At 40.1% G+C, this 21,037-nt stretch overlaps 1 protein-coding gene across 1 annotated transcript in view; it reads right to left on the bottom strand.

Moving 5' to 3' along the window:
• Window positions 1-4,384: 4,384 nt before the first annotated feature.
• The window catches only part of BIN2 (bridging integrator 2), a 53,322-nt gene continuing 36,669 nt past the window's right edge, over window positions 4,385-21,037 (bottom strand). Inside the window, exons 9-15 of the mRNA XM_074225900.1 lie at window positions 19,768-19,850; window positions 15,052-15,754; window positions 13,102-13,197; window positions 11,452-11,547; window positions 9,524-9,610; window positions 6,540-6,635; window positions 4,385-4,879 (exon numbers count right to left, since the gene is read on the bottom strand). Coding sequence (XP_074082001.1) covers window positions 4,847-4,879; window positions 6,540-6,635; window positions 9,524-9,610; window positions 11,452-11,547; window positions 13,102-13,197; window positions 15,052-15,754; window positions 19,768-19,850 — 1,194 coding nt within the window. The 3' untranslated portion in view covers window positions 4,385-4,846. The remainder of the gene's footprint in view (window positions 4,880-6,539; window positions 6,636-9,523; window positions 9,611-11,451; window positions 11,548-13,101; window positions 13,198-15,051; window positions 15,755-19,767; window positions 19,851-21,037) is intronic.

The raw sequence follows: 21,037 nt of genomic DNA, 5'->3' as shown, positions 1-21,037 counted from the left end.
CAGAAGATGTTGGAAATTGAGTGAGTTCCTCAGAGAGTGATAAGACTGTTGAACAGTTTCACCTCCCTGATGTCTTTGGCTTCTTCAAGAATGAAGGACAAGTATCAATGCACGCTTAGGATTCTTTTTCTTTTCTTTTCTTTCCTTTTCTTTTTTTTGAGAGAAAAAGTAAATAGCTGTTCTAAACATGATCTACCTTGGACATTGAAAGGACTAGAAAAGACTCTGGTAATCCCTTTAGGAGAGTTCCTAACAAGGGCAGCCTATAAAATTTCAATATAAGCATTTATCTGGAAAATTCACAAATGCTACTAATTAGGGCTTGATTGTTTTGTTGATTGTCTAGACTTACAAAAGTGATGGAGAAAATGCTAATATTGCCAATTAAACTTAAAATAATACAAATTAAACTTTTTTTTTTGCAAGGCAATGGGGTTAAGTGACTTGCCCAAGGCCACACAGCTAAGTAATCATTAAGTGTCTGAGGTTGGATTTGGACTTGGGTACTCCTGACTCCAGGGCCAGGGCTCTATCCACTGTGCCACCTAGCTGCCACCAAATTAAGCTTTAACATGGTTCTGTATATCAAGGTTCTAGAGTACATTTGCCAGCACACTCCTGAGCCTCATACCTGAACAAGCCAAATCTATCCCTTAAGAAATGTTCCCTGAGTCTCTGGAGCTGGTGCCTAATGAGCCAGAGATGATAAGATAAAGCCAGACTCTTCATCTCTTGAGTAACCAGGGTCTAGCAGGACACAAACCCTTGAAGCTCAGAGTGAGAAAGTGGACTCTAGATCCCAGAGCTCTCAACTCTGACCCAAGTTCTATTATAATGGTTCCCATTTTTAGTATGGTTTATAGTTTACAAACCACTTTCCTTACAATAATGTTAAGAAGTAGATAGTACAAATATTTTTGTCCCTATTTTACAGATGAGGAAGTATAGAGATTTTCCCCCCCTAGTAGTTCATGATGGAGAAAAGATTAGAAATGACTAGAAAAGACTAGAATGCCAGGGATTGAATCCATCTTTATGCTTGGGATGCTTCATCTATACACAATATGTATGCTGAGCACTGTTAAGCAATAAGGAAAAATGTAAAGTTAAATAAAATAACTGGTTCCTTTTCTTGGGTAGCTAAGAGATGAATATGGCATAGGTCTATAATAATACAAAATATTGTAAGACAGATGCCTGACATATGCAAAGGAATCCGAGATCATCTCCATCTGAGGAGATGAAGAGAAGCAGGGAAAGCTTCAAGAACAATGGTGTTTCAGTTAGATTTTAAAAGTTGAGTAGATCTGAGGCAGTGAATCATAGTGGAAGGAGTGATGGACTTGAAGTCAGAAAGACCTAAAATGGAATCCTGCCTTTGATATTTATTGTGTGTCATTTAGTGACCTTGGACAAGTCACTTAACTTTTCTAAACCTCTTCTGTAAAATGGAGTTAGTAATAGTATCCATCTCATAAAGTTTTTTGAGAATTAAATTTAATAATTCCCATAAAGCCCTTTGCAAACAAATCTTTCAAGTGTTATGTGAAAGTCAGTAGTAATGACTGTAGCTCAAGTATTTATACATAGGGGAATAACATGAGCCAAGGCAAGAAATAATGGATATATTTGGTTTATTGAGTGATTATCTCAATAATTGTATTTTCATAACTCTCTGAGAATTATTCATGTTTTATCAGACTCTTCTCTTTTCAAAATGTAATTTTAGAAAGCTTGCTGACAGATTCCCTTCTTGGGTGCCCCTACCCCTCACATTCATAAGCACTTTAAGGTCTGGAAAACACTTTGCAAACATTATCTCATTTAATCCTCATAGCAATCCTGGGAGGGAGGTATTATTATTATTATCCCTACTTTATGGATGAATAAACTGAAGCAATAGAATTAAGGGATTGGCTAAGGGTCATACAACTAACAAGAGAGTCATATTTGAACTGAGGTCTTCATAACTCCAGATTCAGTGACCTATCCATTGCTCTAATTACCTGTCTCTAAATTTTGTTTTTGTTTTTTCTGGGGCAATAGGGTTAAGTGGCTTGTCCAAGTTTGAACACATGATAAGTAGCATGTCTGAGACAGGATTTGAACTCAGACCTTCCTGACTCCAGTGTTGGTGCTCTATCCACTGTGTCACCTAGCAACCCCCTACCTGCCTATAAATTTAAAACTATGGCTGTGAAAATAGGATTACATTTAATAGCGATAATAACTAGTATCATATGGCACTTTTAGACTTGCAAAATGCTTTATGTAAGTTATATTATTTGATCCTCACAACTATGTGAAGGGCTGTTTTTACCACCATTTTCAGGGTGAGGAAACTGAGACTGACTTGCCCAGGATCACACCCTTAGTATGAGGTAGGATTCAGATTGGTATCTTTCTAACTCTAAATCCTATACTTTATCCACAACTCTCCACATTCCTTTTTTCTGAATTGTAAAATGAAAGACCCCTCTAGCAATATCCTACTTTTTCAATGTCCTACAGAGTCCTAAGAATGGATTTCCTTCTTTTGTCTGAGGGAAGATATTTATGCAATTTCTTTTACACAGAGTTCAATAAAGAGTGGAGTTCAATAAAGAGTCTTATGAAAATGATCCATCAATATTCTCCAAGGGATCTGTGGAGGCTGGCCAAGCCACACCACGACCCTATACAGTCTTGAAATGTTAGTTATTGCTGGTGCCCCTTCCCCTGAGTGTTGGTGTGGCCCCTCTGCTGGGCTTGGCCTCAGGGAGGAAAGTCGAAGGAACACAGGGACTTGAAGTCACCCCTGGCCTTAGATGATCGAGGCACTCAGTTTCCCCCAGCTCACTCTGTTGTGATAATCAAATGAACTAAGGAATGGAAAGTGCTTTGGGATTTTAAAGTGTTTATAGGAATGTGGCTCCATTTGGTATCCTTTTCCCTTCTAAACAGGGGGAGGTTCTTGGAGCTCTAGAGCTCCCCTTTTCCTCTCCTTTGTTTGCTTCCCTAATCAATACTTTATGCCGAATCTTCTACTCCTCCAAACTGTGCAGGTTTTAGCTATCTCCCAAACCTGGATAGGTCGGCATTATACAAAGGGAGGGACTCAGCTTGGGTTCCACCAGGGGCTCACACTTCAGCCTCTTACCATTCCCAGGGAGACACAGTCATAACACTTTACCTTCACACAACAGAGGCTTTCATAGAAATCTTATTAGATTCTAAACACTTGCTCAGGAAAGAGGGGAAAGTAGGAAACTCGGGCTTAAGTGAGATCTCCAAGAAAAAGGAAGGAAAAAACTTGTTTTCCATATGGAGGGTATTGTCACTTTAACAGAAATCAAACTATTTAGTGAAACCAGGAAGATTCCACCCCAGAGAAAAGCCCTAGAGTTGAATGGAGGGACCAGCAGATCATTTCACATGATGAATGGATTAATTAATGGAGAATGGACCAAGAGTTCTTCCTAGAGAACTGTGTGTGTATGTGTCTGAGTTTCAGTTTTCTCAGAATCACATTTTTAAATGTTTAAGATAAAAATACACAGGATTACAAAAGAAATGAATTCTATTTGAATCAATTCCTCTTACCAGTTCATTGATCAAGGATAATCCTAAAAGACTTGTGATGGAAAATGCCATGCACAATCAGAGAAAAAAATGAATGCAGAGTCTAAAGGCAGACCAAAGAATTTAATGTTGACCCTTTCAAAACTTCTTTCATGTTTTTTTCTTTCTTTTCCATAGTTTTTTCCCCCCTTAGTCCAAATTGGGGTTAAGTGACTTGTCCAGAGTCAAACAGCTAGGAAGTATTAGGTATCTGAGACTGAATTTGAACAGTGGCCTCCAAGCCTGGGTCAGTACTCTAGCCTCTGCATCATCTAGCTGCCCCCCTCACTTAGTTCTTCCTTAACAACACAATTAATATAGAAATATGTTAAACACCATTGTATATGTGGTTGTACATATACAACCTATATCAGATGGCTCACTGCCCTGGAAAGGGGAGAGGGAAGGGAAAGAGGGAGAAAAACTGTAGAACTCAAAAGCTTACAAAAAGCTGAATGTCAAAAACTATCTTTGCATATAATTGAAAAAATAAAATAAATAAAAATAACAAAAAAGGAAATGAATTCTATTGGAATAATCCATAGCCAGGAAGATTTCAATCATGCACAAAGGTAATGTGGAAATATTGATGAGCAGATCTTGAGGGATAATTTGAGGTCAGCAATTTAGCAAGGATGACCTTTCTACCACCACGGTGTCTTGCACATGATCCATAATTCCATCTTGATTAGTGTAGATCTTCTTTCTAATGATGCCAATTTCAAATCTTAACTTAGATCTAACACGTAAGTAGGTGATTAATATGTTGAACTGGACACAAATGTATTCAGAACCACAGTTAGTTTATTTACCTTTAAAACTTTGAAAATAGTCCTTCTTGGCCATTTAAGTCATGTACAACTGTTTTCATCTCCATCATGAGGTGTATTTCTATGTGAGTACAGGAGTCTGTGTGAATGTGTGCTTTTTGTTCCAATCCCTAAGGCCCCACTTCACTAAAAAGAAAAAGAAAACTAGTCTTTATTGTGCTAACAATAACCAAACTTGAATAAGTATTCTCTGAGTTAAACTTTCTTCCCGTCAAGTTTCCTTCTCCTCCCTTGTTAACCAAGGCTGTGATTCCCTTAGGTTTTTGAAGGTCAGCATTCCTACTGCTCAGAAATGGAGGCCAGCTAGACTGTGTCCTTCTTGGCCATTTGACTCCTTGATCTCATAACTGTGACTTCCCCTGGTTTGGGAAGCTGAAATAAGAAGGTGTGGGGGGTCATGGTTGGGAAGATTTTGCTCAATTTTCTTCCTCATTTGGATGTTTCTTCACCTGGAATACAAAAGCAGCTCTATTAGGAGATGTGGTAGGAAGAAAGCTCCTTGAAGACAGGTCCTGACCTTTTTGTATTTGTCTTTCACTAACTGTTGAATTACTGTTGAAATGAACCTCAGCCAACCTCCCCAACCTCTGACCAGGAGATGCTGAGCTGAGAGCAGGGAGGTCAGTCAGTCAGAGGAGGTCCAGACTGTGGAGATACTCCATGGCCTTGCTGGTCCCTTTTCTCCCAAAATCTCCTCCTTGCAACTCCTTAGTGTGAGCAATTGCCTTCCTTGTACATTCCCTTGGAGCAGCTGTCAGATTGAGAGTGAGCCAAGCTCAAACCTGACCCAGAGCCCCTTCATCTGTCCACCAACCTTGTCTCTGGTCTTCCTCTTCTCCCTCCACCCAATTCCTGATCAGGGTCTCAGGTTTCCCAGAATACTGCTGATCTAATTCTAAGTGAGAAGGGCCTTTCAGTAAGAAAGGATATCCTATTAAGATGGTTTATAATGTAGAGTAATGCATTGCTTGTCTACCCATATATCTTATGTATTTTCTGATGTGTATGCATGAGGGGTAGAAATCAGACTGTAGAAAGACCTGGATGATACAGAGATTGACTCTAGACCCTGTGAAAGCCACCTCACCTCTCTGTGTCCCAGTTTCCTCTTTCTCAGGAGGAGTAGCTTCTTGATTCAGGGCTGAGGTTTCACTGGGCTTCATAGTCTATATGACAGGGGGTCTAGGGAGTCGAGGCAAGATTGGCTCAAGGGATGCAGTGTCCCTGTGATCTGGGAAATCTGTGTAGAATCTTTTGACCCTTCCTTGAGCCAGAGGTCTGGATTGTTTCTTCTAAACTATGCTTAGACTAAAATTGAGTTGATATGATGCAATACTAGATATACATTTTTAGTGTTTCTGAGTTCCTAAACTTTTTCTGTGACTGTGGCTTTCATAAAATTCTTAGGCCAACTCAGGAAATGTCGAAACTGTGATGGGCAAAGTCTCAACATGGAAGGGAAAGTTGCACTTCAGGCCCTAGCTTTACATTTACTGACCAGCTGACCCTCACCAGAAGGTGAGCCTTGGGAGGTGAGGCTGGTGGACCATGGCCCAGGCTGCAGAGAAATCAAGGAAGAGGACTGAGAAAGCCTCTGGGTTTGGCTATCAGGAGATCATTGGAAACTTCGGGGAGAGCAATTTGAGTGGAATGATGGAGGAGGGAGGAGAGGAAGGGGGTCTCCTAACATAGATTATTTTTCAAGCAACTGAGCAGAAAAGAGAGGAAGGTTTAGTCTAGATCAAGTGATATTTTTTTAAGGATAGAAGAGACTTGGGAATGTTTGTAAGTTATGAGGAAGGAGCCAGAAATATTAAGGGCCTAAAGATTAGAAAAAATTGTATGATAGAGGGGACAATTTGCTGCAGAAGATGGAAGAGGATGGAATCTGGGGTCTATGCAGAAGGTTTTGCTAGGCAAGGAGAAGGGCCAGCTCTGGTCTCCCCCATTAGCATCCTGTGTATCTGCCTTTGTTTGCATCCTCTAGTGTTTGACACATAGTAAATGCTTAATAAATGCATATTGATTGACTGTTGAATGATTCTTCAGGTTAAATAGAAGGGGAAATGTCTGAGTGATGGAGATAAGTAATGACTTGCATTTCAGTACCTGAGGGGAAATGTCTGAATTCTGCTTCTTGTCCTGTTCTGATTCCTCACTGTTTTCTTTGTTTATCTCCCCCTTTGGGTCAAGTTCAGTAGAAACCTGCAGAACATAGAAATCAGAGTATTATAGGGTCAAGAAATTTCCCAGGTGTGTTCTACCCTCCTCCCTGGACCATGTGGGGCCTCAATGCCCATTCATTGGGCATTATTACATTTCATTATTAAGTTCATTGGTAATATGGGTTACATTGTAGTTATAAATAAGTATTCAATTCTGTATGCTGTCCTTGACAAGTTTTGTTGAACAGTGGGACCCAGAAGGGCTAAAACGATGTATATTCATGTTTTTGGACTATTTAGCCCAAAGCTTTCACTTTATAGAGGAAGAAAGTGAGGCACAGACTGAGGCAGCTGTGTAGTGACAAACCAATGTGGATTATAAAGGAAGACTACACAGATTGGTGCTTGGTCATCTTCTGCTTCACTATTTTTTTCCATTACTTGGGTCAGGGTTCATCATATTTGGAGTGACACACCCTGAGAGGGATCAAAAAGGATCTTGACAAGGTCTCAGAGCATCAGGTAGAATCTGAGAAGGTGAAATTAGCTTGGGGACAAGACGTTGAACTTCATAAGTATAAGTTAGGGGGATGGCAAGCTCTGCATGGTACAGCAGTAGGATGAGGTAGTCCAAAATTCATAAATCAGTAGCTGCTTCTGGGAATATGGAAGGGACCATATCAGACCTTATCTAAAGAACCAAATTCAATCCTGGGTCTCACAACTTAAGGTGAAGATTTTAAGTCAGAGAACATTCAGAGGAGACCAACCAGGATGAATCTGAGGCCTTGTCATTTATTAGTTGAAGGAGCAGGAATGTTTAGCCTGAAAAAGAGAAACCCAGTCTTCAGGTCTTTGAAGAATTGGCACACTGTAGACTGATCAGACATGATCTCTTTGGTCCTAAAGAGGAGATGCTGGAGTTATAGATGGAAGCTACAAAAAAGGGGAATGGAGTCTGAGTATCAGGAAAAGTTTCCTTACAATTAGCACTGTCCATGAATGGATTGGTCTCCCTTGAGGGTCGAGGGTCTTTCCTCCTCAAAAGTCTTCAAGCAGAGACAAGATGGCCACACATTTATTATGGGGTTTCCTGATGTGGCCACTGAGAATTCCCTCCAATTTTCAAATTATGTGAGTTGATTGATAGCTATGTTTCCTACCAGTCTGTCTACATGTCACTTCCCCTTAGAACTGTAAGGTCCTTGAGGGCAAAATCTGCTGCATCTTTGTCTTCATAGTCTTTGTAGTTCCAGCCTGACACATTAAAGTTCCTTTAGTAAAGGCACTTCAGATTGAAATGACTGCCAAAAGGCTATCTCTTCTTTGAATACTTTCTGAGATGAGAAACTCACTATTCTACTTTCGGAGGGCTCCAAGGGCTACATGGGATATCTTTAGAAATTGGAAATTGTTAAATTCAATAAATAAAAGAAATATCTTTTATTGAACCATCAACTTTCCCTGAAACATATATGGCCCTAGTTTGGCTCTAAAGAATAAGTCTAATCCTTTCTTTTTGTTTTTTTTTCTTAAATAGTACTTATTATTTTTTTCCCCATTGCATATAAGAAGATTTTACAGCATTCATTTTTGTAAGATATTGAGTTCCAAATTTTTTTCCCCTTCCTCCCTTCCCACCTTTCAGCAAGACAGCTAGCAATCTCATATAAGTTATGCATGTACAATCATGGAAAACATATATCCATATAGTCATAAAAATAATACATTTAATATTTCTCTCTTTCAACACTTGATCATGAGGTTTTTATACTCTAAATACATGGTCACTCAAGAACATACAGACATACAGAACCAGGATGCCCAATTCTTAGACTTTTTCCAACTTACTTCACCCCAATCTACTCTAGTAGACTAAAGTCCCCACCATTCTGAACAGAACATACAGTTATCCCTTCTGTCTCCCAGGGGTAAAGGGTGTAGCATCCTTGTGATCTGGAAAATCTGTTTAGCATCTTTTGATTCTTCCTTTGCACCAGAGAAGTCTGAATTTTTTTCTTCTATGGGGAGCAAGGAGTAGTTCAAAGGCAATGAGCAGAGGACTTTGTCAAATTTGGGTTGATATAATACAATATCAAACATATATTTTATGCATTTCTGGGTCCCTAAACTTTTTCTGTGACATCTGCCAGCCTTCATGTATCATCTGTGGTTTCCACAAAATTCCCATTTAATTTCTTATGCCAAGCTAGGAAATATCGAAACTGTGATGGACAAAGTCTCAACATGGAAGGGCCCTAGCTTTACAGTTGACAACTAGTTGGACCCTAAGTAAGATACTTCTTTGACTGTTATGTTAACTGTGATGAACCAGTTAAAGGTGAGCCTTCAGGAGGAGAGGCTGATGAACCATGGCCCAGGCTGCAGGGAGGTCAAGGAGAAGGACTGAAAAAGCCTCTGGATTTGGCTATCAGGAGATCATTGGAAATTTTGGGGAGAGCAGTTTGGGGGAGGATGATGAAGGGAGTCAGAGAAGAAGAAGCAGGTCTCCCAATTGAGCAGATAAGGTAAGGAGAGTTTAATCTCGATCAAATGAGGATATTTTTAAGATTGGGGAGATTTGGGAATATTTGTAAGCACTGAGGAAGGAGCTAGAAATAGTAAGAGATTAAACATTAGAGAAAGTTGGATGATAGAGGCAACAATTTGCTGCAGAAGATGGAAGAGGATGGAATCTGGGGTCTATGTGGAAGGTTTTGCCTAGGCAAGGAGAAGGGCCAGCTCTAGTCTCCCTTATTTGAAAGTGGAATCCTGTATTTTCCCTTGTTTGTATTCCCCAGTATTTGGCATATGGTAAATGCTTAATAAATGCCTATTGATTGACTGTTGAATGACTCCAGGTTAAATAGTAGGGAAAATGTCTGAGCTAGCAAGGGTGATAGGAAATTATGATTTGTATTTCAATACCTGAAGTGAAATGTCTGAATTGTCCTGGTCTGATTCCTGACTCTCTTCTTTGTTTATTTCCCCTTTTGGGTCAAGTTCAGAAGAAACCTGCAGAACATAAAAATTATTAGGATTATAGTGTCATGAACCTCCCAGGTATGTCCAATCTATCACCTGTGGTTAATGTGTGACTCTCAAAGCTCACTCATTATATTTATTTTGTAATTATTATATTTTATTACTTGATCATTGGTAGTAAAGATTACATTGATATAATAAATAAAAATTCAATTGCATATGGGGCCCTAAACAAGTTTTTGTTGGACAATGGAACTCAGAAGAGCTAAAAGGTTGGACATCCATGTATTTAGACCAGTTCATTCAAAGTCGTCATCTTATAAAAGAAGAAATGATGCATAGGTAGCTAATTAGTGACAAACCAACGTGGATTATGTAGGAAGATTCCCCTTGAATTCCAACCTTCCTCACATCTATTGTGGACATGATATCAAGGTGATATCATAAAACCTTAAGAACTGGCTGTTATTTGCTTGTATTTGTCCATAATTAAGTTCTATCTTCCCAGTGCAAGAATTCCTTCATTCAGACAAAGGACAATGTTGTCATTCTCTCCATTGTATTATATTGTTGGTAATTGCAAGGCCAAGAGCAGATTCCCTTCATTGGCATGTCACTGATAGAAGATTTTCAGTGGAGCATACCACAGAAATAGGTGCTTGGCCATCAACTGCTTAAGAGTTTTCTCCATGCAGAGGCACACACCTAAGAGGGAACCAAAGAGATCTTCACAGAGTCTCTGAGCATTATGTAGATTCTACAAAGAGGAAATTAGTTTGGGAACAACTTCACAAACATAAGTTGGAAGGATGGCAAGTTCTGGCAAGGATGACAAAGCAGGAGAGCTTTCCTCTGATGGACCAGAGAATCTGCCATCTTGGACTTGGAAGTTATCCCTTCCACATCACAGGGATTATTAGGGCTGTAGAGTCCCTGTGATCTGGAAAATCTGTGAAAAGTTTTGTGGCCTTCTCTTCATGCCAGAGAAGTGGAAATTTTTTTTCTTTTTTTCTTTTCCTTATGTGCTTACAGTACCTTATTGTAAAATTGGGGTTGATATGATACAAAACTATATATATATATATATATATATATATAATGAATTTCTGAGTTTTCTCTGATGACCTTCATGTGTCAACTGTGACTTCCTCAATATTCACATTTAATTGCTTGTGGCAACCCTCATTATATTGAAAGTGTGATGGACAAAGTCTCAGTGTTGAATGGATAATTGGACTTTTAGGCCTTAGCTCTATCATTTACTGAACAGCTGACCCTAAGAAAGGAACTTTCCTGCCTATTATGTGAATTTTGATGAACCAGGAGAAAGTGAACCCTTGGGGGAGAGGCTACAGGGAAGTCAAGGAGGAATCCCTGGATTTGACTATCAGGAGACCATTGGAGACTTTGGGGAGAGCAGTTTGGGTGAGAAGATGATGGGATGACAGGAAGGGGGTCTGATTTTTCAATCAGTTGAGCAGGAAAGAGGAGGGTTTAGTCTAGATCAAGTGAGCATTTTTTAATGATATGGAGATTTGGGAATGTTGGTAAATTATGAGGAATGAGCCAGAAATAGTAAGGAATTAAAAGATTAGAGAAAGTTGGATAACAGAGGCCCATTTTGCTGGAGAAGATGGATGAGGATGGAATCTGGGATCTAGGTAGAAGGATTTGCCTAGGCAAGGAGAAGGGCCAGCCCTGGTATCCCCCATTAGAAGGTGGAATCCTATGTCTTTACCTTTGTTCGTATGCCCCAATTTCTGGAATATGGTAAGTGCTTAATAAGCGCATACTGATTGACTCTTCAGGTTAAGTAGTAGGAGAAATGTCTAAGTAATGGAAATAAGAAATGATGATTTGCATTTCAGTACCTGAAGGGAAATTTCTGAATTCTGCTTCTTGCTCTGGTCTGATTCCTGACTCTTTTCATTGTTTACCTCCCCCTTTGGGTCACATTCAAAGGAAACCTGCAGAAATAAAAATCATTGAGCATTATAGTGGCAAGAACCTCCCAGGTGTATCCAGTCCATGGCCTGCAGGCCACGTGTGGCCCTCAAAGCCCATTCATTAGACATTACATTTTATCATTAGGTTCACTGGTAATAAGGGTTACATGGTAGTCATTAATAAATCTTAATTCTATATGCAGCCTTTGACGAGGTTTTGTTAGGCAATAGGGCTATGTTGCTATTCCTCCATTGTTTTATATTGTTTGTAATTGCAAGGCTAAGAGTAGATTCCCTTCACTGGCACTTCATTGATAGAAGGTTTTCAGCGGAGCACATCACAGAGATAGGTGCTGGACCATTAGCTACTTAAGTTTTCTCCATACAGAGACACACACCTGAGAGGGAACCAAAAAGATCCTGACAGAGTCTCTGAGCATTAGGTAGATTCTACAAAGAGGAAATCAGTTTGGGAACAACTTCACAAATATAAGTTGGAAGGATGGCAAGTTCTGGCAAGGATGACAAGCCAGGAGAGTTTTCCTCTGATGGACCAGAGAATCTGCCATTTTGGACTTGGAAGTTATCCCTTCCACATCACAGGGATTATTAGGGTTGTAGAGTCCCTTGTGATCTGGAAAATCTGTGAAAAGTTTTGTGGCCTTCTCTTCATGCCAGAGAAGTGGAAATTTTTTTTCTTTTTTTCTTTTCCTTATGTGCTTATAGTACCTCATTGTAAAATTGGGGTTGATATGATATAAAACTACATATATATATATATATATTTTACGAATTTCTGAGTTTCTAAGCTTTTTCTCTGATGACCTTCATGTGTCAACTGTGACTTCCTCAATATTCACATTTAATTGCTTGTGGCAACCCTCATTATATTGAAAGTGTGATGGACAAAGTCTTAATGTTGAATGAATAATTGTAGTTTTAGGCCTTAGCTCTATCATTTACTGACCAGCTGACCCTAAGAAAGGAACTTTCCTGCCTGTTACGTGAATTTTTGATGAACCAGGAGAAGGTGAGCCCTTGGGGGAGAGGCTACAGGGAAGTCAAGGAGGAGTCCCTGGATTTGACTAACAGGAGACCATTGGAGACTTTGGGGAGAGCAGTTTGGGTGGGAAGATGATGGGATGAGAGGAAGGGGGTCTGATTTTGCAAGCAATTGAGCAGGAAAGGGGAGGAGGGTTCAATCTAGATCAAGTGAGGATTTTTTAATGATAGGGAGATTTGCAAATGTTGGTAAATTATGAGGAATGAGCCAGAAATAGTAAGGAATTAAAAGATTAGAGAAAGTTGGATGACAGAGGGTCATTTTGCTGCAGAAGATGGATGAAGATGGAATCTGGGATCTAGGTAGAAGGGTTTGCCTAGGCAAGGAGAAGGGCCAGCCCTGGTATCCCCCATTAGAAGGTGGAATCCTATGTCTTTACCTTTGTTCTTATTCTACAATTTCTGGAATATGGTAAGTGCTTAATAAACACATGTTGATTGACTCTTCAGGTTAAATAGTAGGAGAAATGTCTAAGCAATGGTAATAAGAAATGATGATTTGTATTTCAGTACCTGAAGGGAAATTTCTGAATTCTGCTTCTTGCTCTGGTCTGATTCCTGACTCTTTTCATTGTTTACCTCTCCCTTTGGGTCACATTCAGAGGAAACCTGCAGAAATAAAAATCATTGAGCATTATAGTGTCAAGAATCTCCCAGGTGTATCCAGTCTATGGCCTTCAGGCCACGTGTGGCCCTCAAAGCCCATTCATTAGACATTACATTTTATCATTAGGTTCACTGGTAATAAGGGTTACATGGTAGTCATTAATAAATCTTAATTCTATATGCAGCCTTTAACGAGTTTTTGTTAGGCGATAGGGCTATGTTGCTATTCCTCCATTGTTTTATATTGTTTGTAATTGCAAGGCTAAGAGTAGATTCCCTTCACTGGCACTTCATTGATAGAAGGTTTTCAGCGGAGCACATCACAGAGATAGGTGCTTGGCCATCAGCTACTTAAGTTTTTTCCATACAGAGACACACACCTGAGAGGGAACCAAAAAGATCTTCACAGAGTCTCTGAGCATTATGTAGATTCTACAAAGAGGAAATCAGTTTGGGAACAACTTCACAAATATAAGTTGGAAGGAAGGCAAGCTCTGGCAAGGATGACAAGCCAGGAGAGCTTTCCTCTGATGGACCAGAGAATCTGCCATTTTGGACTTGGAAGTTATCCCTTCCACATCACAGGGATTAGGGCTGTAGAGTCTCTGTGATCTGGAAAATCTGGGAAGAGTTCTCTTCACACCAGAGAAGTGGGAATTTTTTTCTTTTTTTTCTCATATGCTTACAGTACCTTATAAAATTTAAGTTGATATGATACAAAACTCTCATTATATATATATATGTATGTATATTTTATGAATTTCTGAGTTTCTAAGCTTCATGTGTCAACTGTGACTTCCTCAATATTCACATTTAATTGCTTGTGGCAACTCTCATTATATTGAAAGGGTGATGGACAAGTCTCAATGTTGAAAGGGTAATTGTAGTTTTAGGCCTTAGCTCTACCATTTACTGACCAGCTGACCCTAAGAAAGGAATTTTTCTGCCTGTTATGTTAATTTTGATGAACCAGGAGAAGGTGAGCCCTTGGGGGAGAGGCTACAAGGAAGTCAAGGAAGAGTCCCTGGATTTGACTACCAGGAGACCATTGGAGACTTTGGGGAGAGCAGTTTGGGTGGGAAGATGATGGGATGAGAGGAAGGGGGTCTGATTTTTCAAGCAATTGAGCAGGAAAGGGAAGGAGGGTTTAGTCTAGATCTCTGCCAGTGATAGGCTGTACTCCTTTTACCTGAGTGAGACAGAATTTTCCTGAAATCCTAAGATATCTTTTTTTTTGTTTTGTTTTTGCAAGGCAGTAGGGTTAAGGGACTTGTCCAAGGTTACAGAGCTAATTGCCTGAGGCTGGATTTGAACTCAGGTCCTCCTTACTCCAGGGCCAGTGCCTTGTTCAGGATACCTCTGTCTTTAAACAATCTCTAAAGTTGTTTCTAACTTTGACACTGTGTGGCACCTGGATGTTTAGCCTCCAGAAGCTATTTTAGTGAAACATGATTGCTGTCTTCAAATTATTTAAGAGCTGTCATCTGAAAGAAGCATTAGGAGGTGGAGCCAAGATAGCAGAGAGAGGCCAGTTTGGCTGCTGTGCATAGAGTATTGGGCCTGGAGTCAGGAAGATCTGAGTTCAAATGAAGACTTAGACATACTAGTTGTGTGACCTTGGGCAGGTCACTTACCCTCTGACAGCCTCAGTTTTCTGAAGTGTAAGATGGGGGGCAATAATAGCAGGTACCTCCAGGGTTGTTGGGAGGATCAAATGATATTCTATTTGTAAAGTGCTCAGCCCAAGGCCCGATACATTGTGGGCAATATGGAAATGCTTATTCCCTTCTTATTATCATTATGATTATTCTTCCTCTTTCCCAGAGCCCTAAAGGTTCAGTTAACTGGCCCTCTCACCTGCGTGATTGATAATTCAGGACAAACGCTTCCCTCAAGGCTTCTGGCATTGCCATCCTCTTGGCTGACTTCATGTGGGCATGTTCTTGGATTCTCAGCTGGCTTGATTTCAGCCAAGTGCCCTGGACTGGAAAGGGCCTTTGGAGAAGGTGGCTTATTGGATTTAAATAAGGCTTTGAGACTAGGTGGTCTCCCCCTTGGTGGACCTGATTCTTCATTACGAGGCAGGGATTTGAAGATGCCTGGGGTTGGTGATGGCATTTCCTTGTGAGGAGGCAAGATTTCAGGGGATTCTGGAGTTGTGCAAGAGGGAGAACCTTCATCTTGCAGCTCAGCCTCAACTACAGAAGAGGGTCGTGACCCAACTGGACCATTGCAGGGTGGTTCAAACTTTTCTTCTGCATTGAGGTCACTCTTTTCTTCAAAGGATTTATCCTGGAATTCAGGGGAATCTTCTTTGTGGTCTAGTTCCATAGCTGGAGCCTTTTCATTTTCAGCAACTGACCCTCTTTCCCTCTTCAAGGAAAAGGAGGTGATAGTAGAAGGAAGGTTTCTGAAAGAGGGGCTTACAGGAGAGGGACTTCTGGGAGAAGAATCTGTGGGGGAATGAGCGCTGGGGGAAGTGAGAGGACTGTCCTCCCCAGAGGTTATGGAAATATTGGATTTAGGGATTGGGGATGAGATGACCAAGGAGCCTCGGTGCCTAAAAAAAGAAAAGAGTTTGTTTTAAAAAATCAGCCCCTCTAAAGAGATACTTCATAAGAGAAACATAGTATCTGTAGCTGAATGTCATTAGTCTTCCTTGTTTGTTTGTTTTTTTGTTTTGTTTTGTTTTTGTTTAGGTTTTTGCAAGGTAATGGGGTGAAGTGGCTTGCCCAAGGCCACACAGCTAGGTAATTATTAAGTGTCTGAGGCTGGATTTGAACTCAGATTCTCCTGACTCCAGGGCCAGTGCTGTATCCACTGCACCACCTAGCCACCCCTCTTCCTTGTTTTCTAATAGGTTTCTTCCCCAAAATTTTCAGGTTATAACTCCTCTCAGTCCACTCCAGATACTGCTTATAAAGGGAAATCTCACTTCATTGGGTGGTTGGGATTAAGTGCTTCTCTCTTCCTGCCTGAAGCTACAATATGCCTACAAGTCAATTAATCACCAATCAACAAACTTTTATTTAGAATCATAACTTCAGAGATAAAAGAGTTCTTTCTGTTTGCTTTCTTGATCATCTAGTCAGACCTTCATTAGGGGCAGGGAAAACTGAGACTAGGCCTGGCCAAGTACTTTTCTAGAAGAAGCTGCTTTATAAAATATAGTATAAAAAAGCATTAGATTGTGAGTCCAAGATTGTGAGCTTAAATCAACAGCTCTTCCACTATTAATTATGGACTTTGAGCCAAGTCTCTTGAGTTTTTGGTCTCAGTTTCCCTTTCTCTATAATCTGTGACTCATTCTTTCACTTCACTTGCAAATGGATCTCTACATTTCCTCCCAGCAAAATCTCAAGATCAGTCAAGAATGGGGTGGGGGCTGGCCCAGTTGGAGGGAGAGTAACCACTGTGGAGGCCTACTGAAGGCTTCTTACTCAGGTGCAATACTATCAGACTGAGGCTATCACAATGACTAGCCTGAGAGGGCAGGATGAATTAAGGAGAAACTGAGGACTTGGGGGAGGGGGGTGTTTAAAGGGCTATTGTGAAATGATCCTGTTCTGGGTCAGTGAGATTGGAGAGGGTGGTGTCAGAACAGACCAGTCATTCCAGGCACTGAAAGACAACTATGGATAATCAGAGGCTGAATTCTAACCAGGGACTAGGCCATTTTCTGGTTTGTATCCCTGTCCTCGTCTAGCAAAATGCCTTGCACCTAATATGCACTTAGGAAACTGGTCTCTAGCTTTAGAAGATCCCAGACTAATGGATGATTTGTCCTAAGTTGCCTCATCTCCCTTGGAAAAAGAGTGGGTTGCAAAAGAGATCAAAAACCAAAATGAAAATACCTATATGTACAAGAATAGAGTAGTTCTTTTCTGATGGCCAAGAACTGGAAATTGAGGAGCTGTCCATCAGTTAGGGAATGGCTGAACAAATGGTGGCATGTGATAGAGATGGCATTGTACTCTGACATTATTGTGCTATCAGAAATGATGAACAGGATGCTCTCAGAAAAACTTGGAAAGACTTACATGAGCTAATGCAAAGTGAACTATACGGTGCACAAAGTAATAGCAATATTCTAAGATGATCAGCTGTGAATGATTTAGTGACTTTCAGATAAATGATCCAAATCAATTCTCCATACTATCCATCCAAAGAAAGAATTGATGATGTCTGAATACAAATTGAAGCATATTTTTTTACTTCCTTTATTTTTTTAGGTTTTTTTTGGGGGGGATCTGCTTTCACAATATGACTAATATGGAAATTTTTTGGATGATTACACAGGTATAACATATTGAATTGCTTGTCTTCTCAATGAAGAAGCATAGAGAGGGAGAAAGGGAGAGAATTTGGAACTCAAAATTTTAAAAATGAACATTAAAACTGGTTTTACAATTAAAAGGGAAAAATAAAATACTGAACAATAAAAAAATAAAGGGGAAAATAGTTGGAGAACTAGGGAAAAAAGAAACTATAACTCATAAGAGCAAAACATAAGAATGCTTGAAATTTTAGAACATGGTTGTGTTTTTAAAGCAGTAAAAGAATTTTTTCTGAAAAAAAAAATAGTGTGATGAAGCAAATAATTTCCAAGGTCCCTTGCAGCTGTGATATGTTATGTACCTATGAGCTTCTAAAATAGAAGAAGAATAGGAAATGGGAATAAATGATGTATTAAAGGGAAATTGAATATGTATTCTGTTAAAGGAACCTAAACTTGGGACTAATCAATTCATATGTCATTCGTAATAGATTCAACTGCATGCTGAGAACCTGCACAAGTAAAGTTTTGACAGATGCTTTCCCAGAGGTAGTGAATTTGGATCCAGTCTTCAAGAAATATAGAAGAGGGCAGTCCTCAAACAGGGAATAGCCTGGGGTGGAGGGCTTTGGTTGACTGGAGAAGAATTTCCTAAAGGGGTGCGGAAGGAATGGTTATTAGTTGGAGTTACCCCCCAGAGAGGTCAAGAGTAGTGGTGATTAGAGGGATGCCTCCCATCTTTTATCTGTTTTACATTTTAATAGCTATGGGAGAAAGCAGCACTCTGCTCAAGCTCAGGCTCCACAGTTTGGCTTTAACCATAATTCACCTTCCTCCCACCCCAGGTAAATAATACTCAAGTCAGATGGGATTCTTCACCACTCTCTGAATAATTTTTTTTTTTAGGTTTTTTGCAAGGCAAATGGAGTTAAGTGGCTTGCCCAAGGCCACACAGCTAGGTAATTATTAAGTGTCTGAGACCAGATTTGAACCCAGGTACTCCTGACTCCAGGGCCGGTGCTTTATCCACTGCGCCACCTAGCCGCTCCTCTGAATAATTTTCTATCTCTAAAGTACCAAATATTTCTTTCCCTCCATTTCTCCCTGTTGAAATTCTATTCCTCCTTCCAGATGGGCACACTTGGAATGACTCCTACTCCGGCAGGTCCTAGTCTGATGTAATCTATTCCTTTCAAAGCATTTTTCTTATACCTTTCTTTTGCAGTACTATTTCTTTGTGTCCATGTCTCATTATTCCTAATATATTGTAATAAAAGCAATAGCTAACGTATAATGTGGAACATTTTACATACCTCATTTGTCCTTGGAAGGGAGGTGGTACCATAGGTTATATGACTTGCCCATGGCCACATAGTTAGTAAGCAACCCAAGGTAGAATTCACATCTATCTTTCAGAACAATCTTAAATCTAGCACAATGCCATGAACATAGTACAGATTCTATGAATGTTTGTTGATTTGAATGTAAGAGCTACACAAGAAAATGAGACAAGACCCCTGTTCTTCAATAAAGGAGAGTTTAGTGGGTGGGTGTTGGGGAAGGTAACAAAATAAAAATTGATCAATAGCAGGATATACTTGGGAGCAGAGTTTTCATAATATAGCATGACTGTTTGCCAAGGAAGGGGCACAAATTTCAGGGCCTACTCAGTTTCCCCTCCCCAATGAAGGTTTCTCTGGTCACTGCAGTTCTTCTCTGAGCCTTGTAGAGCTGCCTCAGACAGTTAGTCTGTCATTTAACATATATCCCTTCTCCCCTCCTAGGGTTGCCAAAGCAGGAGGATGGAGATACACGTTTTTTCCAATGACAATGGTTAGAATTTTAAGTCTGGAAGAGGGCGAGATAACAGGCCTAGAATGGTCAGAGAAGCTTCATAGAAGAGGTGGATTCTGGCCTGGGGTTTGAAGAATGAGTGAGATTATTTACAAGTAGAAAAAAAGGGCATTCCAAGAAGAGGGTGGAGGGCAACTGTATGAACAATGGCATTCAGGCAGGAAAAAGTACATGATAGAATTGGAGGGCAGAAAGGAAGTAACAATAGTAAGTAGACTATTTGACTGGAGAGGAGGGGTTGCAGAAAGGAATCTCATATCAACTTTGTAATACAACATATATGCAGGGATACATTCTCAAGCACCCACCATGGGGAAGGCCATGACTTTGGATTGAAGGAGGAGAAGGAGATAAATGTACAGAAAGAAAAAGGAGGGAGAAGAAAAGGACATAGAGGAGCAAAATTGACTCTGTGATAGAAAAAGACAGCAAAGATTGCTTACTTGGACACTCCCTTGACCACAAACACTTTGCTGGAATATTGCTTCTCCAGTTTGCTCATTACATCATATAGGTCATGGTTCAACTACAGTCAACAAAAGAAAAGAGGAAGAAATGGTTGTATCGGCTCAGCTTGGGCCATTCCCTCCAAGACCTTCATCCCTATCCCCTTTCTTCTTCTCAATCCCATTCTATGTTTCTCTTCCCCTGAAAACCTATGGGATCCCTCCTTTTCAATTAATAATGTCCAGAGCTCCATTCAGTTACCCCCAGACTCTTTGGGGTCTTGTGAACTCTGTGTATATACTGTTATATACTATTTCTGTGTGTGTATATCCTATTTCTCTGGCTATTGTTAAGAGCTCCCAATAGAAGTGTAGGAGCTGAGTCTCCTTCTCCCAGTAGAACTCTCTCAGTTTAAGTTTCTGCGCCCAGCCAAGTATGTATGTTGTTTTGGGGTGGAACAAATGGGCATGGGAGCATTTGAATACTGAAATACTGGCTTCCAGGCATAGAGAAACTCTGTAGGGCCCCTTCCTCAATGCCATTCTTCTGGCTCTTTGATAACAGAATGCAGTTCACTTTCCATTACCCATCTGTGGTTTATCTATGTTGTAAATGGAATATATGCAGGTAATATCTGATTCTGTGTGCCGACTTCCTTCATTCTGGGTCTGTTTTGTTAAATAAGCAAATCTCACCTGGCTAGATGTCAACTTGTTAGAGATTCCTACTTCTGGCAGGAGTTATACTGCATTTTTATCAAACTGAAATTATAATTAAACCGAAGAAATCCTTTCTTCAAAGGGAGAGAGATTTAAACGTAACATAAGGAAAATTACCCAATAACCAATAATCATTCCAAAGTGGGATAGATAAACTTCTTGAGAGCACCAGGAGTTCTTATCATTGGAGCTATTAAAGCAAAGACCAGATACTGCAGTAGCAGGTCAGGGTTAGATTAAGTGACTCTTAGGTCCCTCCCAATTTAGTGAATCTGTGACAGTGGCAACAATGGAGGGGGATGGAGGTAAAGATGTGGATCCAGATATAAAAGAATCTGAGACTTCTACAACTGCAAAGGATATGGGAGATCATTTGACCTACCTCTTCTTCTGCCTAAAAGGACTACCCAAAGCCAGATAGTTACTAGAGAAACTTTTCCAGGGTTTTAGAATTCACCTCCACCTAGCTGGAGATTCTATGACTTATTCATTTCAGTCTCATATAGCCTTCTTTACTGGGAAGTTCTTCCATTAAAAAGAGGCATTG

The sequence above is a fragment of the Macrotis lagotis genome, chromosome 2, assembly GCF_037893015.1.
Source record: "Macrotis lagotis isolate mMagLag1 chromosome 2, bilby.v1.9.chrom.fasta, whole genome shotgun sequence".
Lineage (NCBI taxonomy): Eukaryota > Metazoa > Chordata > Mammalia > Peramelemorphia > Peramelidae > Macrotis > Macrotis lagotis.
This window is presented reverse-complemented; position numbering and strand designations above follow the sequence as displayed.